Source organism: Hyla sarda, chromosome 2 (assembly GCF_029499605.1).
Source record: "Hyla sarda isolate aHylSar1 chromosome 2, aHylSar1.hap1, whole genome shotgun sequence".
NCBI lineage: Eukaryota > Metazoa > Chordata > Amphibia > Anura > Hylidae > Hyla > Hyla sarda.
This window is the reverse complement of record NC_079190.1, coordinates 69,450,720-69,470,265: the sequence shown is the minus strand read 5'-3', so window position 1 is coordinate 69,470,265 and position 19,546 is coordinate 69,450,720. Positions and strand designations below refer to the sequence as shown.

The following is a 19,546-nucleotide window of genomic DNA, read 5'->3' as shown; positions in this document are numbered from 1 at the left end:
ATATGAGTGCTGCTCTGTACAAGTATTATGCTGATGGAACCAATAAATTAAGTGACCAAATAAATCTTCTGTATAGCATCACCAGTAGGTTAGATCTGGGTTAGGCAATGCTGGTGAGGCTAACAATAACCATAGAGCATTTAGAGCCAAGAGTTCTGATCGGTGCCCACCCAGTGATGTCATCTACAGTGGGGCAAAAAAGTATTTAGTCAATCACCAATTGTGCAAGTTCTCCCACTTAAAAAGATGAGGCCTGTAATTTTCATCATAGGTATACACCTCAACTATGAGAGACATAATGAGAAAAAAATCCATAAATCACATTGTCTGATTTCTAAAGAATGTATTTGCAAATAATTATGGAAAATAATTATTTGGTCACCTACAAACAAGAAAGATTTCTGGCTCTCACAGACCTGTAACTTCTTCCTTTAGAGTCTCCTCTGTCCTCCACTCGTTACCTGTATTAATGGCCCCTGTTTGAACTTATCAGTATAAAAGACACCTGTCCACAACCTCAAACAGTCACACTCCAAACTCCACTATGGCCAAGACCAAAGAGCTGTCGAAGGACACCAGAAGCAAAATTATAAACCTGCACCAGGCTGGGAAGACTGTGCAATAGGCAATCAGCTTGGTGTGTAGAAATCATCTGTGGGAGCAATTATTAGAAAATGGATCTGGGGCTCCACACAAGATCTCACAAGATCTCACTCCTTGGTGTCAAAATGATCACAATAACTGTGAGCAAAAATCCCAGAACCACACGGGGGGAAGTAGTGAATGACCTACAGAGAGCTGGGATCAAAGTAACAAAGGCTACCATCAGTAACACACTACGCCACCAGGGACTCAAATCATGCAGTGCCAGATGTGTCCTCCCTGCTTAAGCCAGTACATGCCTTGGCCCGTCTGAAGTTTGCTAGAAAGCATTTGGATGATCCAGAAGAGGATTGGGAGAATGTCATATGGTCAGATGAAACCAAAGTAGAACTTTTTGGTAAAAACTCAACTCGTCGTGTTTGTAGGAGAAAGAATGCTGAGTTGCGTCCAAAGAACACCATACCTACTGTGAAGCATGGGGGGGGAAACATCATGCTTTGGGGCTGTTTTTCTGCTAAGAGACCAGGACGACTGATCTGTGTAAAGCAAAGAATGAATGGGGCCATGTATCATGAGATTTTGAGTGAAAACCTCCTATCAGCAAGGGCATTGAAGATGAAATGTGGCTGGGTCTTTCAGCATGACAATGATCCCAAACACACCGCCTGGGCATTGAAGGAATGGCTTCGTAAGAAGCATTTCAAGGTCCTGAAGTGGCCTAGTCAGTCTCCAGATCTTAACCCCATAGAAAACCTCACGTTCCAAAATACCAGCAACAGTGTGTGAAAACCTTGTGAAGACTTAAAGAAAACATTTGACCTCTGTCATTGTCAACAAAGGGTATATAACAAAGGATTGAGATAAACTTTTGTCATTGACCAAATACTTAATAATTATCATAATTAGCAAATAAATTATTTAAAAATCAGACAATCTGATTTTATGGATTTTTTTTCTCATTATGTCTCTCATAGTTGAGGTATACCTATGATCAAAATTACAGGCCTTCTCTCACGTTTTAAGTGGGAGAACTTGCACGGATCGCCCCTCCCCCCCCCCCCCCCCCCCCCACAGCGCAATCGCAAGGGGGTGATCCACTATAGCGGTAGCCGGAGGGCTTACCTCTGTTCCCTGGTGTCTGCGGCTCTGTCATTGATAGATCCTGGCCGGACTAGACTCTATCAATGGATCACAGAGCATCCAGATCAATGGAGTTCAATAGAACTCTATTGATCTGTATGAGAAATCTAATGATTCCTCCTAAAAGTCTAATAAAGTGTAAAAAATAAATAAATAAATAAAAAAAGTTAAAAAGATGCACATTAACCCCTTCCATGTTAAAAGTTCAAATCACCCCCTTTTCCTATATAAAAACATGTAAACATAATAATAATAAACATATTTAGTATCGCTGCGTGTGTAATTGTACGAACTATTAAAATATAACATTATGTATCCCATATGGTAAATGACGTAAATGTAAAAAAAATATACCAAACCACAGAATTGCAATTTTTTATAATATCCCAGAATAATAAGTTAAAAACCGTTTAAAAAGTCAGATCAATACAAAATGGTACCGATACAAAAAACAGATTATGGTGCAAAAAATTAGCCCTCATACAGCCTCGTATGCAAATTTTATTTTATTTTTAAAAGCAACAGGGGTCAAAAAATGGCAATGAAAAAAATTTGAAAAAGTTGCAAATTTTTTTAAATTAGTAAAACATGACGGAAACGATACAAATCTGGTATTGCTGTAATCAGGCGGGTCTAAAGTGTGTAAAATTGTACCACGTACAGGAGTGTGGAAAATTGTCCCGGACAAGTGGATCGTCATGAGGGACAAGTAGATTTTGCTCTGTTTTAGTCCCGTGGACAAGTAGTTTTTTATTTTCCACACCCCTGTACGTGTCTCTTTATGTGGTAATAACTGTGGAATGCTTTTACTAAGCAAAGCGATTCTGAGGTTGTTTTTTCGTGGCATATTGTACATTTTTTAATACTTTTCAAATTCAATAGTCATGCTAAATAAATCTAGTTATTAGAGATGTCCCAATAACAACATTTTTTTAAGACCTGTACAAGTAAAGATACTTTTTTTGTACGTACTTGCCTATACCAATTACCGATACTATGTTTAAATGTCATGCGACAGTTTTTTTTTTATGGGAAAAAGAGGGTGTTTTCATGATGTTCTTATTAGGGTGGACCTTCCCCAGGTAGGGCTGCGCAGAAGGTCCCGGTGACCCTTCCAGGGGTCTCTATTTAAACCAGTTTTAATTGACATTCAGTTTTTGATTAGCAGTAAATTCTAGTTTGTACGAAGGCGTTCAGGAAAAACTAGTGTTTCAACAAAGGTGTTCAGTAAAAACTGGTTTTAACTGGGAGAAAGCAGTCAGTTTCAGTCAAAACTAGTTTTAACTGTAACATATATATTATACTAGGGATAGACCGATATTGTTTTTTTAGGGCCGATACCGATACTCTGTGGAGGTTAGGGCCGATAGCCGATAACTTATACCGATATTCCGGTATAAGTTAACGGCTATTTATCCCCCCCCCCCCCCCCGGCGACACCGCTGCAGATCATTGATTTAAAGCGGGCGCTTTAAATCAATGAACTGCAGCGGCTTTTGCGGTGCCAAAGACCGCTGCCGCCACCCGCTTCTCTCCTCCTGCTTGTCCTGAGTGCTATCACCCCCACCGAGAGCGCCACCCCCCCCCCCCCCACCGCAGGGCTGGACTGGAACCAAAAATAGGCCCAGGCATTTTAGAATGAGCAGCCCATTTCGGTCATGGGTATGGCTATGTGAAGGCGGCGCCACAAAGGGAAGGGCGAAATGTCAATTATAGCTGGGCATAATATGGTACAAAAATAGAAAAAAAAAAAAAAAAAATATATATATATATATATATATATATATGTATATATGTGTGTGTGTATATATATATATATATATATATATATATATATATATATATATATATATATATATGACAATTCCCCATGATAAACACACAAACCTCTATATGAATCTTAAATTTACCAAATATCATCGGTATATAAGCAGCAATATTATCACCATACATATTACCATCATACGGTTACTGACCAAATCCTGTATACTGACCAATATTACCAATAATAATACCAGTATACAAGGAGGAATATTATCACTATACATATTACCATCATATTGTTAAAGATCAAATCCTGGTGTGCCCGATGGCCAGTCTGGCCCTGTTTGACAGGTATACCTCAGTGGGTAGCCTTCTCATAGCTCTCGTACTTTACAGATGTTTATATATTATAAATTCACTGTTATTATTTTGCATTGATAAGATGGAGCTATATAGATTTTCTTTTTAGTTATTTGTTTTTGTTCTTGAGCTTCAAGTCTTTGAATTTTCATATTGGATTTTCCCTTTTTTGACACATCACTGTTCTGTATGATGTGTATTAATCATTTTCATTCATGTTCACAAGATGTGATTTTTACCCTCCTTCCACTTTTGATATTCCTGTTCCCCTTTTTGTTTCTTATGAAAATAAAACTTTTAATGAGAAAAATAAATATATTTAAAAAAATGTAGAAAATGACAGATTCTTAATTTCACCACTTGAGGTCAGTGTTGTTCTACAGCTATAAATATCGAAATCTCTCATATTCCAAATACAAGTTTTTTTTCTTCTTGTGCTTCTACATGTTACATAATAAAGAAATTTCAGTATTCTGTAGTTTTTTTTATGTTATGTTCTGTTTATATTCTTCCACATGATTTACCGTATAGTGGAATCCATTGTTACTAATACTTGCTCTGTTCATGTATTGGTCAGTGGTCTCTAAACTGTGGACCTCCAACTTTTGCAAAACTGCAACTCCCAAAACCTATATTTCTGCAGTGCAAAGATCGTCATCGCTCACATTGATCCCTGTCCCTATTGGGGCTCACAGTCTACATTATAATCTATATTGACTTTGCAGTATGTACTGATAGAAGGTTTTGGTGCGGGGGAGAAAACCCACATAAACATGGAGAGAACTAGCAAACTCCATGCAGATGTCATCCCTGGTCGGATTCAAACCCATGGCCCCCAGTGCTGTAACAATGCTGACACTGAGCTACCATAATAATAACTATTGTGAAGGGTCAGTGCAAAAATCACATTGTCCCTTGTTTAATGCGCTGTTATGTCTGATTCTTAACTTCTGCTTATGTCTCTCTTATTATTTATCTTACAGCAAAGTTATCTCTGGGATGAAAGTTACAAAACAAAGGCCCAAAACTGGGAGGCAGATTTCAGCCGAAGAGCGAGAGTTCATGAAAGATGCCACCAAAAAGTAAGCAACCCTTTTACTGTCATCTGCTTTCTGTAAATATTTTTGACTTTAAAGGGAACCTGCCACTACATTTTAAGAAAGTAAACCCCCTTCATATCTGTAGGCAGCTGAGATTGACTGTCCCAAACTGTCCATATGTTCCACCTGTTCCCATAAAATTTACATTTGACTTTTTATTTTACTGGAGATGACTTCCAGACTCCTCTTCAATGTCTTTGGACTATGTTCACATGTTGCAGTATAGCAACTAGTTACTGTGTGTGGTTTTGCAGCTTATGGCCGAAATCATGGCAAAAATTGCACATTTTACAGTGTTTATGCTAGAGACGTAAATCATGATAAATTTTTTTACCACGATTTCAGCCATAGAAAGCAAAAGGCTTGCGGCAATTAGTTGCGGTACTGAAATTTTTAAACCACTGGATACCAGTTCATCGGCTCTTAACCACTTAAGGACCAAGGGCGTACAGGTACGCCCTGACGTCCTGGTACTTAAGGGCCGAGGGTGTACCTGTACGCCCGTGGGGATTCCGGTCTCCACCACTTGCCGGACGGGGACCGAACCGGTATGCCTGCTGAAATCATTCAGCAGGCACCCCGTGCAAACCTCTGGGGGTCCTGAGACCCCTTCCATGTCGGAAATTTGCGATGATTCCGGGTCAATTGGGTCTGACAGATTTTTTGAACAGTGGTCCGTGAAAATAAAAAATGTAATTTTTCTTTTGCACAGCCCACTGTTCCAAAGATCTGTAAAAGGCCAGTGGGATGTAAATGCTCACTGCCGCCCTTATTAAATTCTGTAAGGGGTGTAGTTTCCAAAATGGGGTCACGTGTGTGTGTGTGTGTGTGTGTGTGTTTGTGTGCGGGTGGTGGGGGGTCCATTGTTCTGGAACCATGGGGGCTTTGTAAACGCACATGGCCCCCGACTTCTATTCCAACCAAATTCTCTCTCCAAAAACCCAATGGCGCTCCTTCTCTTCTGAGCATTGTAGTTTGCCCCCATAGTACTTTACATCCACACATGGGGAATTTCCATACTCAAATGAAATGGGGTTACACATTTTGGGAGGCTTTTTCTCCTATTACCCTTGTGAAAATGAAAAATTTGAGGTAAGACCAGAATTTTTGTGAAAAATTTTTCATTTTCACGTCCAAATTTTTGCAAAAATTTGTCAAACACCTGTGGGGTGTTAAGGCTCACTGTACCCCTTGTTACATTCCTTGAGGGGTGTAGTTTCCAAAATAGTATGCCATGTGTTTTTTTTTTTTTTTGCTGTTCTGGCACCACAGGGGCTTCCTAAATGTGACCTGCCCCCCAAAAACTATTTCAGAAAAACTCACTCTCCAAAATCCTATTGTCGCTCCTTCCCTTCTGAGCATGCGAGTGTAAAAAAAATTTAGATTTTGAATTTTCTCCTTCACTTTACTGCTATTCCTGTGAAACACCTAAAGGGGCAACACACTTTCTGAATGTCATTTTGAATACTTTGAGGGGTGCAGTTTTTATAATGGGGTCATTTATGGGGTATTTCTAATATGAAGGACCTTCAAATCCCCTTAAAAACTGAACTGGTCCCTGAAAAATTCAGATTTTGAAAATTTTGTGAAAAATAGCAAAAATTGCTGCTGAACTTTAAAAGCCCTCTGATGTCTTCCAAAAGTAAAAACATGTCAAATTTATGATACAAACATAAAGTAGACATATTGTATATGTGAATCAATATATAATTTATTTGGAATACTGTATCTAATTTCCTTACAAGCAGAGAGCTTGAAAGTAAAAAAAAAATAAATAAAATGCTAAATTTCAGAATAAAATTCATAAGTAAAAGCATCCCAGAGTTATTAATGCTTAAAGTGACAGTGGTCAGATGTGCAAAAAATGCTCTGGTCCTTAACCTCTTAAGGACCCAGGACGTACGGGGACATCCCCGCACCCTGGGCTTTAATGGACGTTTTCCGGGCCCTGCCGCGCGCGGGGCAGAGAACGGAAGCGGATGCCTACTGAAATGCTTCAGCAGGCGTCCAGGGCAAACGCCGAGGGGGGCCATGATCGCCACAAATCGCGAGGGAAATCGCCCTTGCGATCTGCGGCGATACCGGTCTGATCGGGTCTCTGGGACCCGACCGCCCGGTAATTTTGCATGATCCCGGTTGTCACAGACAGCCAGGACCATGCTAAAGTATAGGAGTGTCCCTGAAGACCCGGTTCCCGGCGATGAAGACGGCGGCGGCGACAGGTGAGTTCCTCTTCAGCCGCGGTCAGGCCCTTTACAGCAATGCATGTCGCCGTAAAGCGACATGCATTGCTGTATTGGGACCCTGTATACTACAACTCCCAGCATGCCCAGACAGCCCTTGGCGTCTGGGCATGCTGGGAGTTGCAGTTTTGCAACATCTGGAGGTCTACAGTTTGGAGACCACTGTGCCCTTCCAGATGTTGCAAAACTACACATCCTCAGCATGCCCTTACTGTCCAGGCATGCTGGGGGTTGTAGTTCTGTAACATCTTGCCTTTCAGATGTTGCAGAACTACAACTCCCAGCATGCCTGGACAGTTTTGGCATACTGGGAGTTGTAGTTTTGCAACATCTGGAAGGGCACAGGTTGGAAACCACTGTATTAGTGGTCTGCAAACTGTAGTCCTCCAGATGTGGCAAAACTACAACTCCAAGCATGCTGGGAGTTGTAGTTCGGCAACATCTGGCTCTAAAGATGTTGCCGAACTACTACTTCCAGCATGCCTGAGAATGTTTGGGAGTTGTGATTTTGCAACAACTGGAGGCACACTGGTTTGGAAACATTGTCTGTTTCCTAACTCAGTGTTTCCCAACCAGTGTGCCTCCAGCTGTTGCAAAACTATAACTACCAGCATGCACTGATAGACTGTACATGCTGGGAGTTGTAGTTTTCCAACAGCTGAAGGTCCCCACCCCCCCTGTGAATGTACAGGGTACACTCACATGGGCAGGGGGCTTACAGTGAGGTTTGCAAGTTTGCAATGCAGCAGGCAGCTCAAACTCTCAGCGGGAAACATGCTGTAATCCCCCACCCGTGTGACTGTACCCTAAAAACACTACACTAACACAAAATAAAAAGTAAAAAACACTACATATACACATACCCCTACACAGCCCCCCTCCCCAATAAAAATAAAAAACGTCTGGTATGACATTCTTTCCAAAATGGAGCCTCCAGCTGTTGCAAAACAACAACTCCCAGTATGACTGTCCAAACATGCTGGGAGTTTTGCAACAGCTGGAGGCACCCTGTTTTGGAATCACTGGCGTAGAATACCCCTATGTCCACCCCTATGCAAATCCCTAATTCAGGCCTCAAATGCACATGGCGCTGTCACTTCGGAGCCCTGTCGTATTTCAAGGCAACAGTTTAGGGCCATATATGGGGTATCGCCGTACTCGGGAGAAATTGCCTAACAAATTTTGGGGGTCTTTTTCTCCTTTAACCCCTTATGAAAAGGTGAAGTTGGGGTCTACACCATCATGTTAGTGTAAAAAAATAATTTTTTTACACTAACATGCTGGTGTTGCCCTATACTTTTCATTTTGACAAAAGGTAAAAGGGAAAAAAGCCCCCCCAAATTTGTATTGCAATTTCTCCCGTCTACGGAGATACCCCATATGTGGGCGCAAAGTGCTCTGGGGGCGCACAACAAGGCCCAGAAGGGAGAGTGCACCATGTACATTTGAGGTGATTTGCACAGGGGTGGCTGATTGTTACAGCGGTTTTGACAAACGCAAAAAAAACTAAACCCCACATGTGACCCCATTTCAGAAACTGCAGTGAGAATTTACACCCCACTGGTGTCTGACAGATCTTTGGAACAATGGGCTGTGCAAATTAAAATTTTTGTACAGCCCACTGTTCCAAAGATCTGACAGACACCAGTCGGGGGGGGGGGGGGGGGGGGGTTAAATGCTCACTTTACGCCTTGTTATGTTCCTCAAGGGGTCTAGTTTCCAAAATGGTATGCCATGTGTTTTTTTTTTTTTTTTGCTGTCCTGGAACCATAGGGGCTTCCTAAATGCGACATGCCCCCCGTGCAAAATTTGCTCTCAAAAAGCCAAATATGACTCATTCTCTTCTGAGCATTGTAGTTCGCCCGTAGTGCACTTCAGGTCAACTTATGGGGTACCTCCATACTCAGAAGAGATGGGGTTACAAATTTTGGGGGGTATTTTCTGCTATTAACCCTTGCAAAAATGTGAAATTTGGGGGGGGGGGGAAATCACACATTTTAGTGTAATTTTTTTTTTTTTACGTATGCAAAAGTCGTGAAACCCCTGTGGGGTATTAAGGCTCACTTTATTCCTTGTTACGTTCCTCAAGGAGTCTAGTTTCCAAAATGGTATGCCATGTGTTTTTTTTATGTTGCTGTTCTGGCACCATAGGGGCTTCCTAAATGCAACATGCCCTCCAAAAACCATTTCAGAAAAACGTACTCTCCAAAATCCCCTTGTCGCTCCATCGCTTCTGAGCCCTCTACTGCGCCCGCCGAACACTTTACATAGACATATGAGGTATGTGCTTACTCGAGAGAAATTGGGTTACACATACAAGTATAAATTTTCTCCTTTTACCCCTTGTAAAAATTCAAAAATTGGGTCTACAAGAACATGCGAGTGTAAAAAAGGGAGATTGTGAATTTTCTCCTTCACTTTGCTGCTATTCCTGTGAAACACCTAAAGGGTTAAAACGCTGACTGAATGTCATTTTGAATACTTTGGGGGTGCAGTTTTTATAATGGGGTCATTTATGGGGTATTTCTAAGATCAAGACCCTTCAAATCCACTTCAAACCTGAACTGGTTCCTGAAAAATTGTGAGTTTGAAAATTTTGTGAAAAATTGGAAAATTGCTGCTGAACTTTGAAGCCCTCTGATGTCTTCCAAAAGTAAAAACTCATCAATTTTATGATGGAAACATAAAGTAGACATATTGTATATGTGAATCCAAAAAAAAATGTATTTTGAATATCCATTTTCCTTACAAGCAGAGAGCTTCAAAGTTAGAAAAATGCTAAATTTTCTAATTTTTCATCAAATTTGGGGATTTTTCACCAAGAAAGGATGCAAGTTACCACAACATTTTACCACTATGTTAAAGTAGAATATGTCACGAAAAAACAATCTCGGAATCAGAATGATAACTAAAAGCATTCCAGAGTTATTAATGTTTAAAGTGACAGTGGTCAGATGTGCAAAAAATGGCCGGGTCCTAAGGTGTAAAATATTTCTTCTATTAAAAAATATTCTTCCTTCCAGTACTTATTAGCAGCTGTCTGCTACAGAGGAAATAATTTTCTTTTTGAATTTCTTTTTTGGCTTGTCCAGAGCAGCATAGGTTTGCTATGAGGATTTTCTCCGGCTCTGGACAGTTCCTGATATGGGCATCAGGTGTCAGCAGAGAGCACTGTTGACAAGACAAAAAAGAAATTCAAAAAGAAAAGAATTTCCTCTGTAGCATACAGCTGCTAAAAGCACTGGAAGTATAAAGATTTTTTAATACTAGTAATTTACAAATCTGTTTAGCTTTCTGGCACCAGGTGATTTAAAAAAAAATGTTTTTTTTTTTTTACCGTAGTACCCCTTTAAGGGGAAAATGGGCTTGCTCCTTAAGGGGTTAATCCCTTCAGGATCAGACCAATTTTGTCCTTAAAGGGGTACTCTGCCCCTAGACATCTTTTCCCCTAGCCAAACTGCACACCTTAACGTAGTAATCACAATGACATTTGAGAAGTTTATTAACCCTTTAGGTGTTTCATGAAAATTAAAGCAAAGTAGAAGTGGAATTCCAAAATTCTTTTTCTTGCCCTAGAGCGATCCATGACTCACACGCCAGCCTCAGATAAAAAAAAATAAATAAAAAATAAATAAAAAGGAGCACACAGTGGATTTTGGGTCTTCCTTTTATTTAGGATATTTTGTAGATATTGTATCAAGATTCAAAGGCCTAAGGGTCCCAAAATATTTTTACGAGACAAATTGATCATTGTTACCTTTTTGGGGTACATCTGACACTCTGATCACTTTTTATTCCAATTTTTATAAGGTGGTACCAATAAAAAAAACTGTTCTTCCAGTGTTTTTTATTTAGTTTTTTCTTGTCATTCTCTATGCAGTATAAATGATATGTTTTCTTTATTCTCCAGTTCGGGATGATTATGATGATGCCTAATATATATACACGTTTTCTATGGTTTATCACATATTTGTATAAGTTTAAAAAAAATTGTAGTGTCGCTATATTCTGATAGCTGTATTGTTTTTATTTTATCACCAATGGAGCTATGTGAGGCCTTGTGTTTTAGCGGGAGAAGTTGAGGTTTTCAATGGTACTATTTTGGAATACATCTAATATTTTGATTACTTTTAATAAAAAATTTTGTGAGGCAGGATTAAAAAATAAATAAATAAAAAAAAGCAGTAATTTTGGCAAGTTTATATTATTTTTTTGGTGTTCAGCAGTATTAAGGACATGATGATTTCATTCTGCAGGTCAGTACGATTATGGCGATACCTCATTCATATACTTTATTTTATGGTTTATTATATTAACACTATAAAAACCATTGTTGATTAAAAAAAGAGAGCTGTAGTTTATTTTTATTTTTATACAGACAATGTTGTGTAAGGGCAAAATATTTCTGGGATGAGTTGACGTTTATCGGGTATTTTGATATTTTGATCGCATTTTATTTTACTTTAACAGAGGTGGCATTAACATAGAGCAGTACATTTTGCGAGTCTGTTTTTATTAATTTGTTTTATGGTGTTCATTGTAGGGATTAAATAATGTGATAGTTATATTACTTGGGTTGTTACGGATGTTGTGATACCAAATATGTGTATATAATCTTTTTTTTATTTTATTTTTTTTGGAAGTGGGGGAGGGCAAGGAAGTTTGTGTATGTTTGTTTATTTATTATATTGTTGTGTTTTTTTTTTTCGTTTTTTTACAGTATTTTTTTACTCAAAGTGTAGCTTCCACCAAGTAATATATAATCTAATATGTCCCTACCTAGTAGTAATCTAGCCCTAACCCCCTACCTGGCTTTAAAAACATTTTAAATCGCTTTAATAGAGCAGATTTAGTGCTTCTACATCTGCTCTATCAAGCAGGGCAGGAAGCAGCGATTCCCAGCAGACACGACGTCACTGATTCCTTGCTGGGCGCTTGTTTCCGCCCTCAGATCGTCTATGCATCGCTCCTGTCGGGAGCGCGCATAGATGATCTGCCAATAGCACGGCAGGCAGCTCCGGGGTCTCCTCCTCCCTGTTTACCTGTACATGTGCTATCCAGGGAGGAGGAGTAGAGGAGCATCGCCGGCCTGCCGTGCACGATATTACAGCCGAGACCCGGGACCGATTACAATAATGGTAGATATAATAAATAATTGCCAATACACTGAAAAACTTTCGAAACCCCACCAATGATCTAAATTATGCCCCTAAATAGTTTAGAATCAGCTGTAGGCACATTTATTATAGAAATACTGATGAATAATCATCAGTGTGCCTACAGCTGTTTCTAAACTACAACTACCAGCATGCACAGACATCTGTCAGGGCATGCTTGTAGTTGTAGTTTTGCAACAGCTGGAGGCACCCTGATGATTATTCATCAGTAATTCTAAAATAAATGTGCCTACAACTGTTGAAAAACTACAACTTCCAGTATGCCCATACAGCTGTCAGGTCATGCTTGCTGTTGTAGTTTTTCAGCAGCTGGAGGCACACTGTTTGAGAAACATTCATGTGTAATCAGGGTGCCTACAGCTGCTGCAAAACTACAACTCCCAGCATGCCCTGAAAGCTGATGACTGTATGGTCATGCTGGGAGTTGTAGTTTTGCGTTAGATGGAGGCACCCACCCTAATAATTACACGAGTGTTTCTCAAACAGTGTGCCTCCAGCTGCTGAAATACTACAACAGCAAGCATGACCTGACAGCTGTATGGGCATACTGGGAGTTGTAGTTCTTCAACAGCGAGTGGAGCTGGCCAATGCGCGCAGCCCCAGCTATCAGTGTGCTTGCTCTCGCCTGTCTGATTGACAGGCGGGAGCGAGCACCGCAGTGACTGAATTTTGATTCATTGCCAGGCTTAAATTAGTTGAAATTCAGTAGTGACGTCACTGCTGAATGCATTCGGCCACTAGGAGGGCGACCCCTAGTGGCCGAATTTAAAAGTGATTTTAAACTGGTTTAAAATCACTTTTTTTAATTAAAGTATATTATCAATTTTTTTACTTCATGACAGTGCCCATTTAACTGTCCCACTAGGGGACTTGACACTTATAATACAATGCAGTAAAGATCTGTACTGTAATGTATTATCCCTGTCAGTGTCACACTGACACCTGTCAGTGTTACACTGACAAAAAATACAGATCAGACTCTGCGGGCAGAGCCTGATTGGCTTCCATAGTCCGGTAACCAGAGGCCGTTCGGATCACTCTGATGGCATTGCAGAGTTCACATGGAGAACAGAAGGAGCTGAAGGGGTTAACTGTCAGGATCGGAGTGAAGCTCCGATTTTAGGTCCGGTTGTAAAAGCGCATACGGGGCAAAAATTAGCCGACCGAACTTTTCACTGCGGTCGGCTCATTGCATTGAATTGCATACGGGAGCGCATAGAAAGCATACGGGAGCGCAAGTTTTTAGCTCTCCCCTGTCGTATGCGCTCCCGTATGGGGGAAAACGTAATGGGAACCCAGCCTAAGGCAGGTGCCCAGCAATACGCGATTGCTGGCTCCCCCTACAGATCACCGCCCGCACACTCGCGGTGCCGTGATCGTGAATGGATGTGAATGTACGTCCATTTGTGGCAAGTTACCGGAAAAATGGATATACATTTAAGTCTGTTTGAGGGAAGGGATTAAGGCATCAATTGTGCTCTTATGATGCAGGGATCTCTGGGGAGGGTTTTTTTTTTTTTTGTTTTTTTTTTTAAGTGTTCCAGCATTTACATATAGCAATTGCTCCTTTCTTATGACCAGACTATCACATCCCCTTCATAGTTGCCCTATATCTCTACACATTGCACATTTAAACATATACAGCTATACCTCCCCGAAGTAACCGGCTTTTTCAAGGGTAGAGGTACTAAATATGTTTTAGCACTTTGGGATTTTTGTGATATAATAAACAAGCAGTTTTAATGGGGTCACAGTTTGATGGGAATTAGTCCCTGAGGGGCAATAGCCCAGATGAGGTTTGTGTTGAGCATACAGGCCTAATTAGCTTGGTCCATAAGGGGTTAAATACTCCTGGAAATAGCCCCCCAAAAATGGAATTTATCTCAGGATACTACATTTTACTTGGGCCGTTCTTTTATTGTACGGCAGTGTCAGGGTCCCTCTTATGCACTCCTGTAGTAGTTATAAATGTAACTAGTGAACATGCAGTGTTGCACATGGCCTGTTGGTGGCAGTCACGTACCGCCGTCACTTGGCAGAGTCTGGAGACGGGGCATACTGAAGGTAATTATTTACTCACGTTAAATGCAGGAGACAGGATTCTCAGCGGTGGGGATGTATAATTTTGGGTTGTTTCGGTTCTAACCTGTTGCAGCTAATTATAAGACACTGTCAGCCTTGTCCTTGGGTCTCTTCTGTAGTGGGAGTCGGGAGATAGAAACAGAGTTTACTGTGTTCACACTAGATAAAGTAAATCCGTGCGAATGTGGCCCAATAATACGCAAGGCTGATATTTAAGTTGCTGGAAAACTTTTCCGCCTCGGTAAACACAATGGGGTTTTGTAGAAATAATAAGTGTTGAACCCTTTACAGCTCCATGATGATTGCGGCGGCTTAACAACAAAGTGTCGCAGTGGAGAGCGAGGTTCGCTTTTGTGTGTCGCGCAGCAGGGAGCAAAGGTGGCTTCATTTGCATAAAAAGGAATTTAACCCTCTAATAACAAGTGTATCTAAAACCTGTGATCCCATAAGCCAGTGTTGCCCAACCAGGGGGCCTCCAGCTGTTGCAAATCTACAATTCCCAGCATGCTTGGACAGCCTTCGGCTGTCCGAGCATGCTGGGAGTTGTAGTTTTGCAACAGCTGGGGGCACCTTACTTGGGAAACACTTCCACAAGCAATGAAAAAAATTTGTTAGTATTTCTACATACATGTGAGGTAATAGAACTGGGGAAGACTTTGATTACGGATAGGGGTGCATTCACATCACCATTTTACCATCCTACTTTTTCTCCGGATTTTTTTTTTTTTTTATCCTTCAAATCGTACAAATCTGCATGTCAAGTCGTATCCATTAGGGATCGACCGATTATCGGTTCGGCCGATATTATTGGCTGATGATCACGATTTTGGGCATTTTCGGTATCTGCAATTACCTTGCCGATATGCCGATAATGCCCCGCTCCCACCGCACCGCGACCAGCCCCCCCCCCTCACCGACCCGCCACACCGGGTCTCACCCCCCACCGCACCGCCCAGGCCCCATTGCCTCCCCTATTCTCGGTTTTATAATTACCTGTTCCCGGGGTCAACGCTACTTCTTGCACCTGCTGCGTCCTGCGTTACGCTGTGCGCAATGACGAGTGACTTGACGTGACGCGACGTCACCATCAGTGCGCACAGTGACAGCTCTTGAGGACGCCCCCGAAGCCACCGGTCCCGGTGATAGGACTCAGGACCCCCGGACAGGCAGGGGGAGAGAAGCGGGTGGTGGCGGCGGTGGTCTATGGCACCGCAAAAGCTGCTGCAGTTCATTGATTTAAAGCGCCCGCTTTAAATCAATGATCTGCAGCGGTGTGGGGGGGTAAATAGCCGATAACTTATACCGGAATATCGGTATGTTATCGGCTATTGGCCCTAACCTCCACAGATTATTGGTATCGGCCCTAAAAAAATATCGGTCGATCCCTAGTATCCATTGACTTCCATACAGTAATCATATCCAACACATGCATCCGTTTTGATCCACATCCGAATTTGCACAATATTAGATCGGGGGTAAAATCGTGGTTGAACATGATTTTTCGCTCAGTTTCAAAATCGGATCTAAATTGTGTCCGATTTTGTTATTATGGCCTATGTAAGTAAATCGTATTGAATCGCACACAATTTCTTTTTACACATGCGCAGTATCAGATTTTTTTTTTTTTTTAAATTGGATGAAATTTTCAGCTGGACGATTTTTTGATATGTTTTTAAATCGGATACCAAACAATTTTTTAAATATGATCGTATACAATTTCAGGTAATCCAATTTTGTCCGATTTTTACTGTTCATCGGATGGTTAAATCGTGATGTGGACCAGGCGAACGCTGTTAAATAGAAATATCGCACCTGCTATTTCACCATAAATTTGCCCCACTAGAGAGAAGATAAAAAAAATAAAACTACCTGCACCAAAAATCAGACACAATTTCCCCACCAAGAACAGTATTAAGTGATTTGCACCACATTTCTGCTGTGGTTGAAATACTTTTTAGACACCTTTGTACCTTGCTCGATAAGCAGGCATGGTTTAATTGAAAGGGGTGTGGCTTAACTGCAATGCTGTGTACCAAAAATGTACAATTTTGCCTTAGACATCTTATCCCCTATCCAAGAGATAGTGGATAAGATTTCTGATTGTGGTGGTCCCGTCGCTGTGGACTCCTGTACATCAGCAGCCTGGAGCTATGTTTGCTCCATGGCTGATGACGGGCGATACAGGGGACAGGGTATCATGAATCACGGCTCCGCCCCTTCATGACATCATGCCCTGCCCCCTCAATGTAAGCCTATGGGAGGGGGTGTGAAGCCGCCACACCCCCCTCCCATAGACTTGCATTCCCATCTGATGAAGTTAGGAGGTATTCTCATTTGACAAACTTAACAAGCTAATCATGTTATTTGCAGGACCAATTCGATTTTTCAGTGGCATCCCTAATGTTATATATCTGACCCTCCTGTCTGGACCTTTTATCCTGCCCTTCATAATCCCGTCCTCAAATCCTGTCTTCCTATCCCGCCCTTCTTAGTGTCTGAGTATTTGAGTGCATTGCTGTAACCAAACCACAGCAATTTTGGACTTTGATTTTACGCCGTTTACCGTACAGGATCATTTACATAATATTTTCATAGTTCAGACATTTACGCATGCGGCAATACTGAATGTTTATGACATATTTTTTTTTTTTACTGTTTTTTTAAGCGTACCTGTCAGAGTGCAAAAAAAAAAGTGATGTTACTCAGTACATAATAATAATAATAATAATAATAATAATTTTTATGTGTCTAGGACCTATATATCCCTAACAAATAGCATTTATATGTTGCTCACTTGCTTTTTGTTCTTTCTTATGGAGGGGCGTGTCCATCTCTCTCCCTCACTGTAGATGACTTTTCTGCTCTTAGTCTGGGAGCAGCCTGGCAGTCTGCAAATCACTGCACAATAGTTTTTAAGCTTACATTCTCTATCTGTTCCTAGTAAAGCTGGATGCTAATCAACATAGCTGTTACTATGTGTGTCATTCAGCTTTCATAGACTGCTGAATGTCTGATCAGCTTCTTTGTCATTCAGGAGTCAGTAAGCATTGACTGTTCAAGCATGCTGGGAGTTGTAGTTTTGCATTGCAACAGCAGGAGCTGCAGTGTTTACAAAGCACTGTGTTAGGTCAGTGTTGCCTTTAGCTGTTGCAAAACTACAACTCCCAGCATTCCCACACATCCTTTGTCTGTAGTTTTGCAAGAGCTGGAGGCACACAGCTGGAGAATACACAGCTCTAAAACAGAGTTTTTAAAAATATTTTGCCCTTAGCTGTTGCAAAACTACAACTCCCATCATGAAATTTGTAGTTTAGGAACAGCTGAAGGCTGTAGTGGTGCAGCAGTGATCTCCTATACTGGATACCAACTCCTATACTGGACCCCCCCTGGTGGGGCAGAAGCCATTGCAGATCAATGATTTTGCGGTGCCAGAGACCGCCGCCGCTGCCCGCTTCTCTCCCCTGCCTGTCCTGAGTCTAACCACCACAGTTGCCCCATCGCCTCCCCCCCCATCCTCTGCCCACATGCCGCCGCTGCCCCATCGCCTCCCCCCATGCTCTGCCCACATGCCGCCGCCCCCCCATCACCTCCCCCCATCCCCGGTGTTATAATTACCTGTTCCCGGGGGTCCGCGATCGTTCTGGCTCCGTCGGTGTCCTGCGCTGTCACTGTGCGCACTGACGGTGACGTCGTGTTGGGGACGTCACTCGTCATTATGCAGCGCAGCGCACAGCAATAGCGCAGGAGCCAGAAGGATCGCGGACCCCCGGGAATAGGTAATTATAACACCGGGGATGGGGGGAGGCAATGGAGCAGCGGCGGCGATGGTCGTCTCTGGCGGGGGGGGGGGGGGGGGGGGGGGAGCGTTGCATTATCGGCATATCGGCAAGGTAATTGCCGATACCGATAATGTCCAAAATCGCGATTATCAGCCGATAATATCGGCCAAACCGATAATCAGTCGATCCCAAATATTCAGGTATAGTGTGGCCTTCCCATCAGAGCATTCATTGCAGGGAAACTCCCTCAGATCCAGGTGAAAACTGTGGATCTTGCTTGTTACAACCACCAGTGATCTTAGCTTAGCTTTGGTAGTATTGTTGTCGTATCCTGCATTAGGATGTACAGTGGGGCCATGACAGCTTTGGGTGTAATCCAGGGTGGCTATGGCACAGATCACTGATCCTCTAATCTCACATTGTGCTGCAGACACATTTCTCCTGTACTGAATACATTGCAGGTGAAATATACCCAAGCTGGCAATCTCTACACCTCTGCCATATTGCTGGCATGAGTACAGGGCACAGCTGATGAGATCCCCAGGTGCCAAGCTAAGTGCTTTGGCTGATGTTCTGGGTGGACACGTCTCATCTGGACGATCCATTATTGTAATGTTAAACCATATTTTATTCTGCTCAGTTACTGAGTTGTTCCACTGGCATGCATTACCTGGCACTTGAATTGCTTTGGGGTTATAAGTGCAATAGATTACATGCATTTAAAAAAAAAATATATATATTTTTGTATTGATAGATTTACTCCGGGATAAGAAAACGTATCCCCTATCCTAAGCATAGGGGATAAGTTTCAGATTGTGGGGGGTCCAACCGCTGGGGCCCTCCGCGATCTCCTGTATGGGGCCCTTGGCTCTCTAACGAAATTGCGCGTTTCGAGCATGCCCCCTTGCCGCTGACTGCCGGGGCCCCATATGGGAGATAGCGGGGGTGCCCAGCGGTCGGACCCCCTGTGAACTGAAACTTATCCCCTATCCTTAGGATAGGGGATAAGTTTTCTAATCCAGAGTGCTCCTTTAATTTAAAGAGAACCTCTCATGATCTTGTAACATTTTATAATCCTCCTGTTCACTGCCCCCATCATGATAAACCACCCCCTGCATTTATTTTTATTATTTTAGTTTTCTACCTTGATATTGCTCTGTATTTTCTGCTCAGGCTTGGTCAGATTCGCAGACTGGGAAGGGGCGTACCCCAGCAGGCGTGACATCATCTGAAGCCACACAGGGGAGAACTTCCTCCCTCACTCTGCTACACACAGCCCAGAACAGTTCAGTGTGAGA

The 19,546-nt window shown here is 42.1% G+C and overlaps 1 protein-coding gene across 1 annotated transcript in view; it reads left to right on the top strand.

Moving 5' to 3' along the window:
• The window catches only part of MRPS31 (mitochondrial ribosomal protein S31), a 112,177-nt gene that overhangs the window by 22,658 nt on the left and 69,973 nt on the right, over positions 1 to 19,546 (top strand). The window contains exon 4 of the mRNA XM_056561994.1: positions 4,851 to 4,949. Coding sequence (XP_056417969.1) covers positions 4,851 to 4,949 — 99 coding nt within the window. The remainder of the gene's footprint in view (positions 1 to 4,850; positions 4,950 to 19,546) is intronic.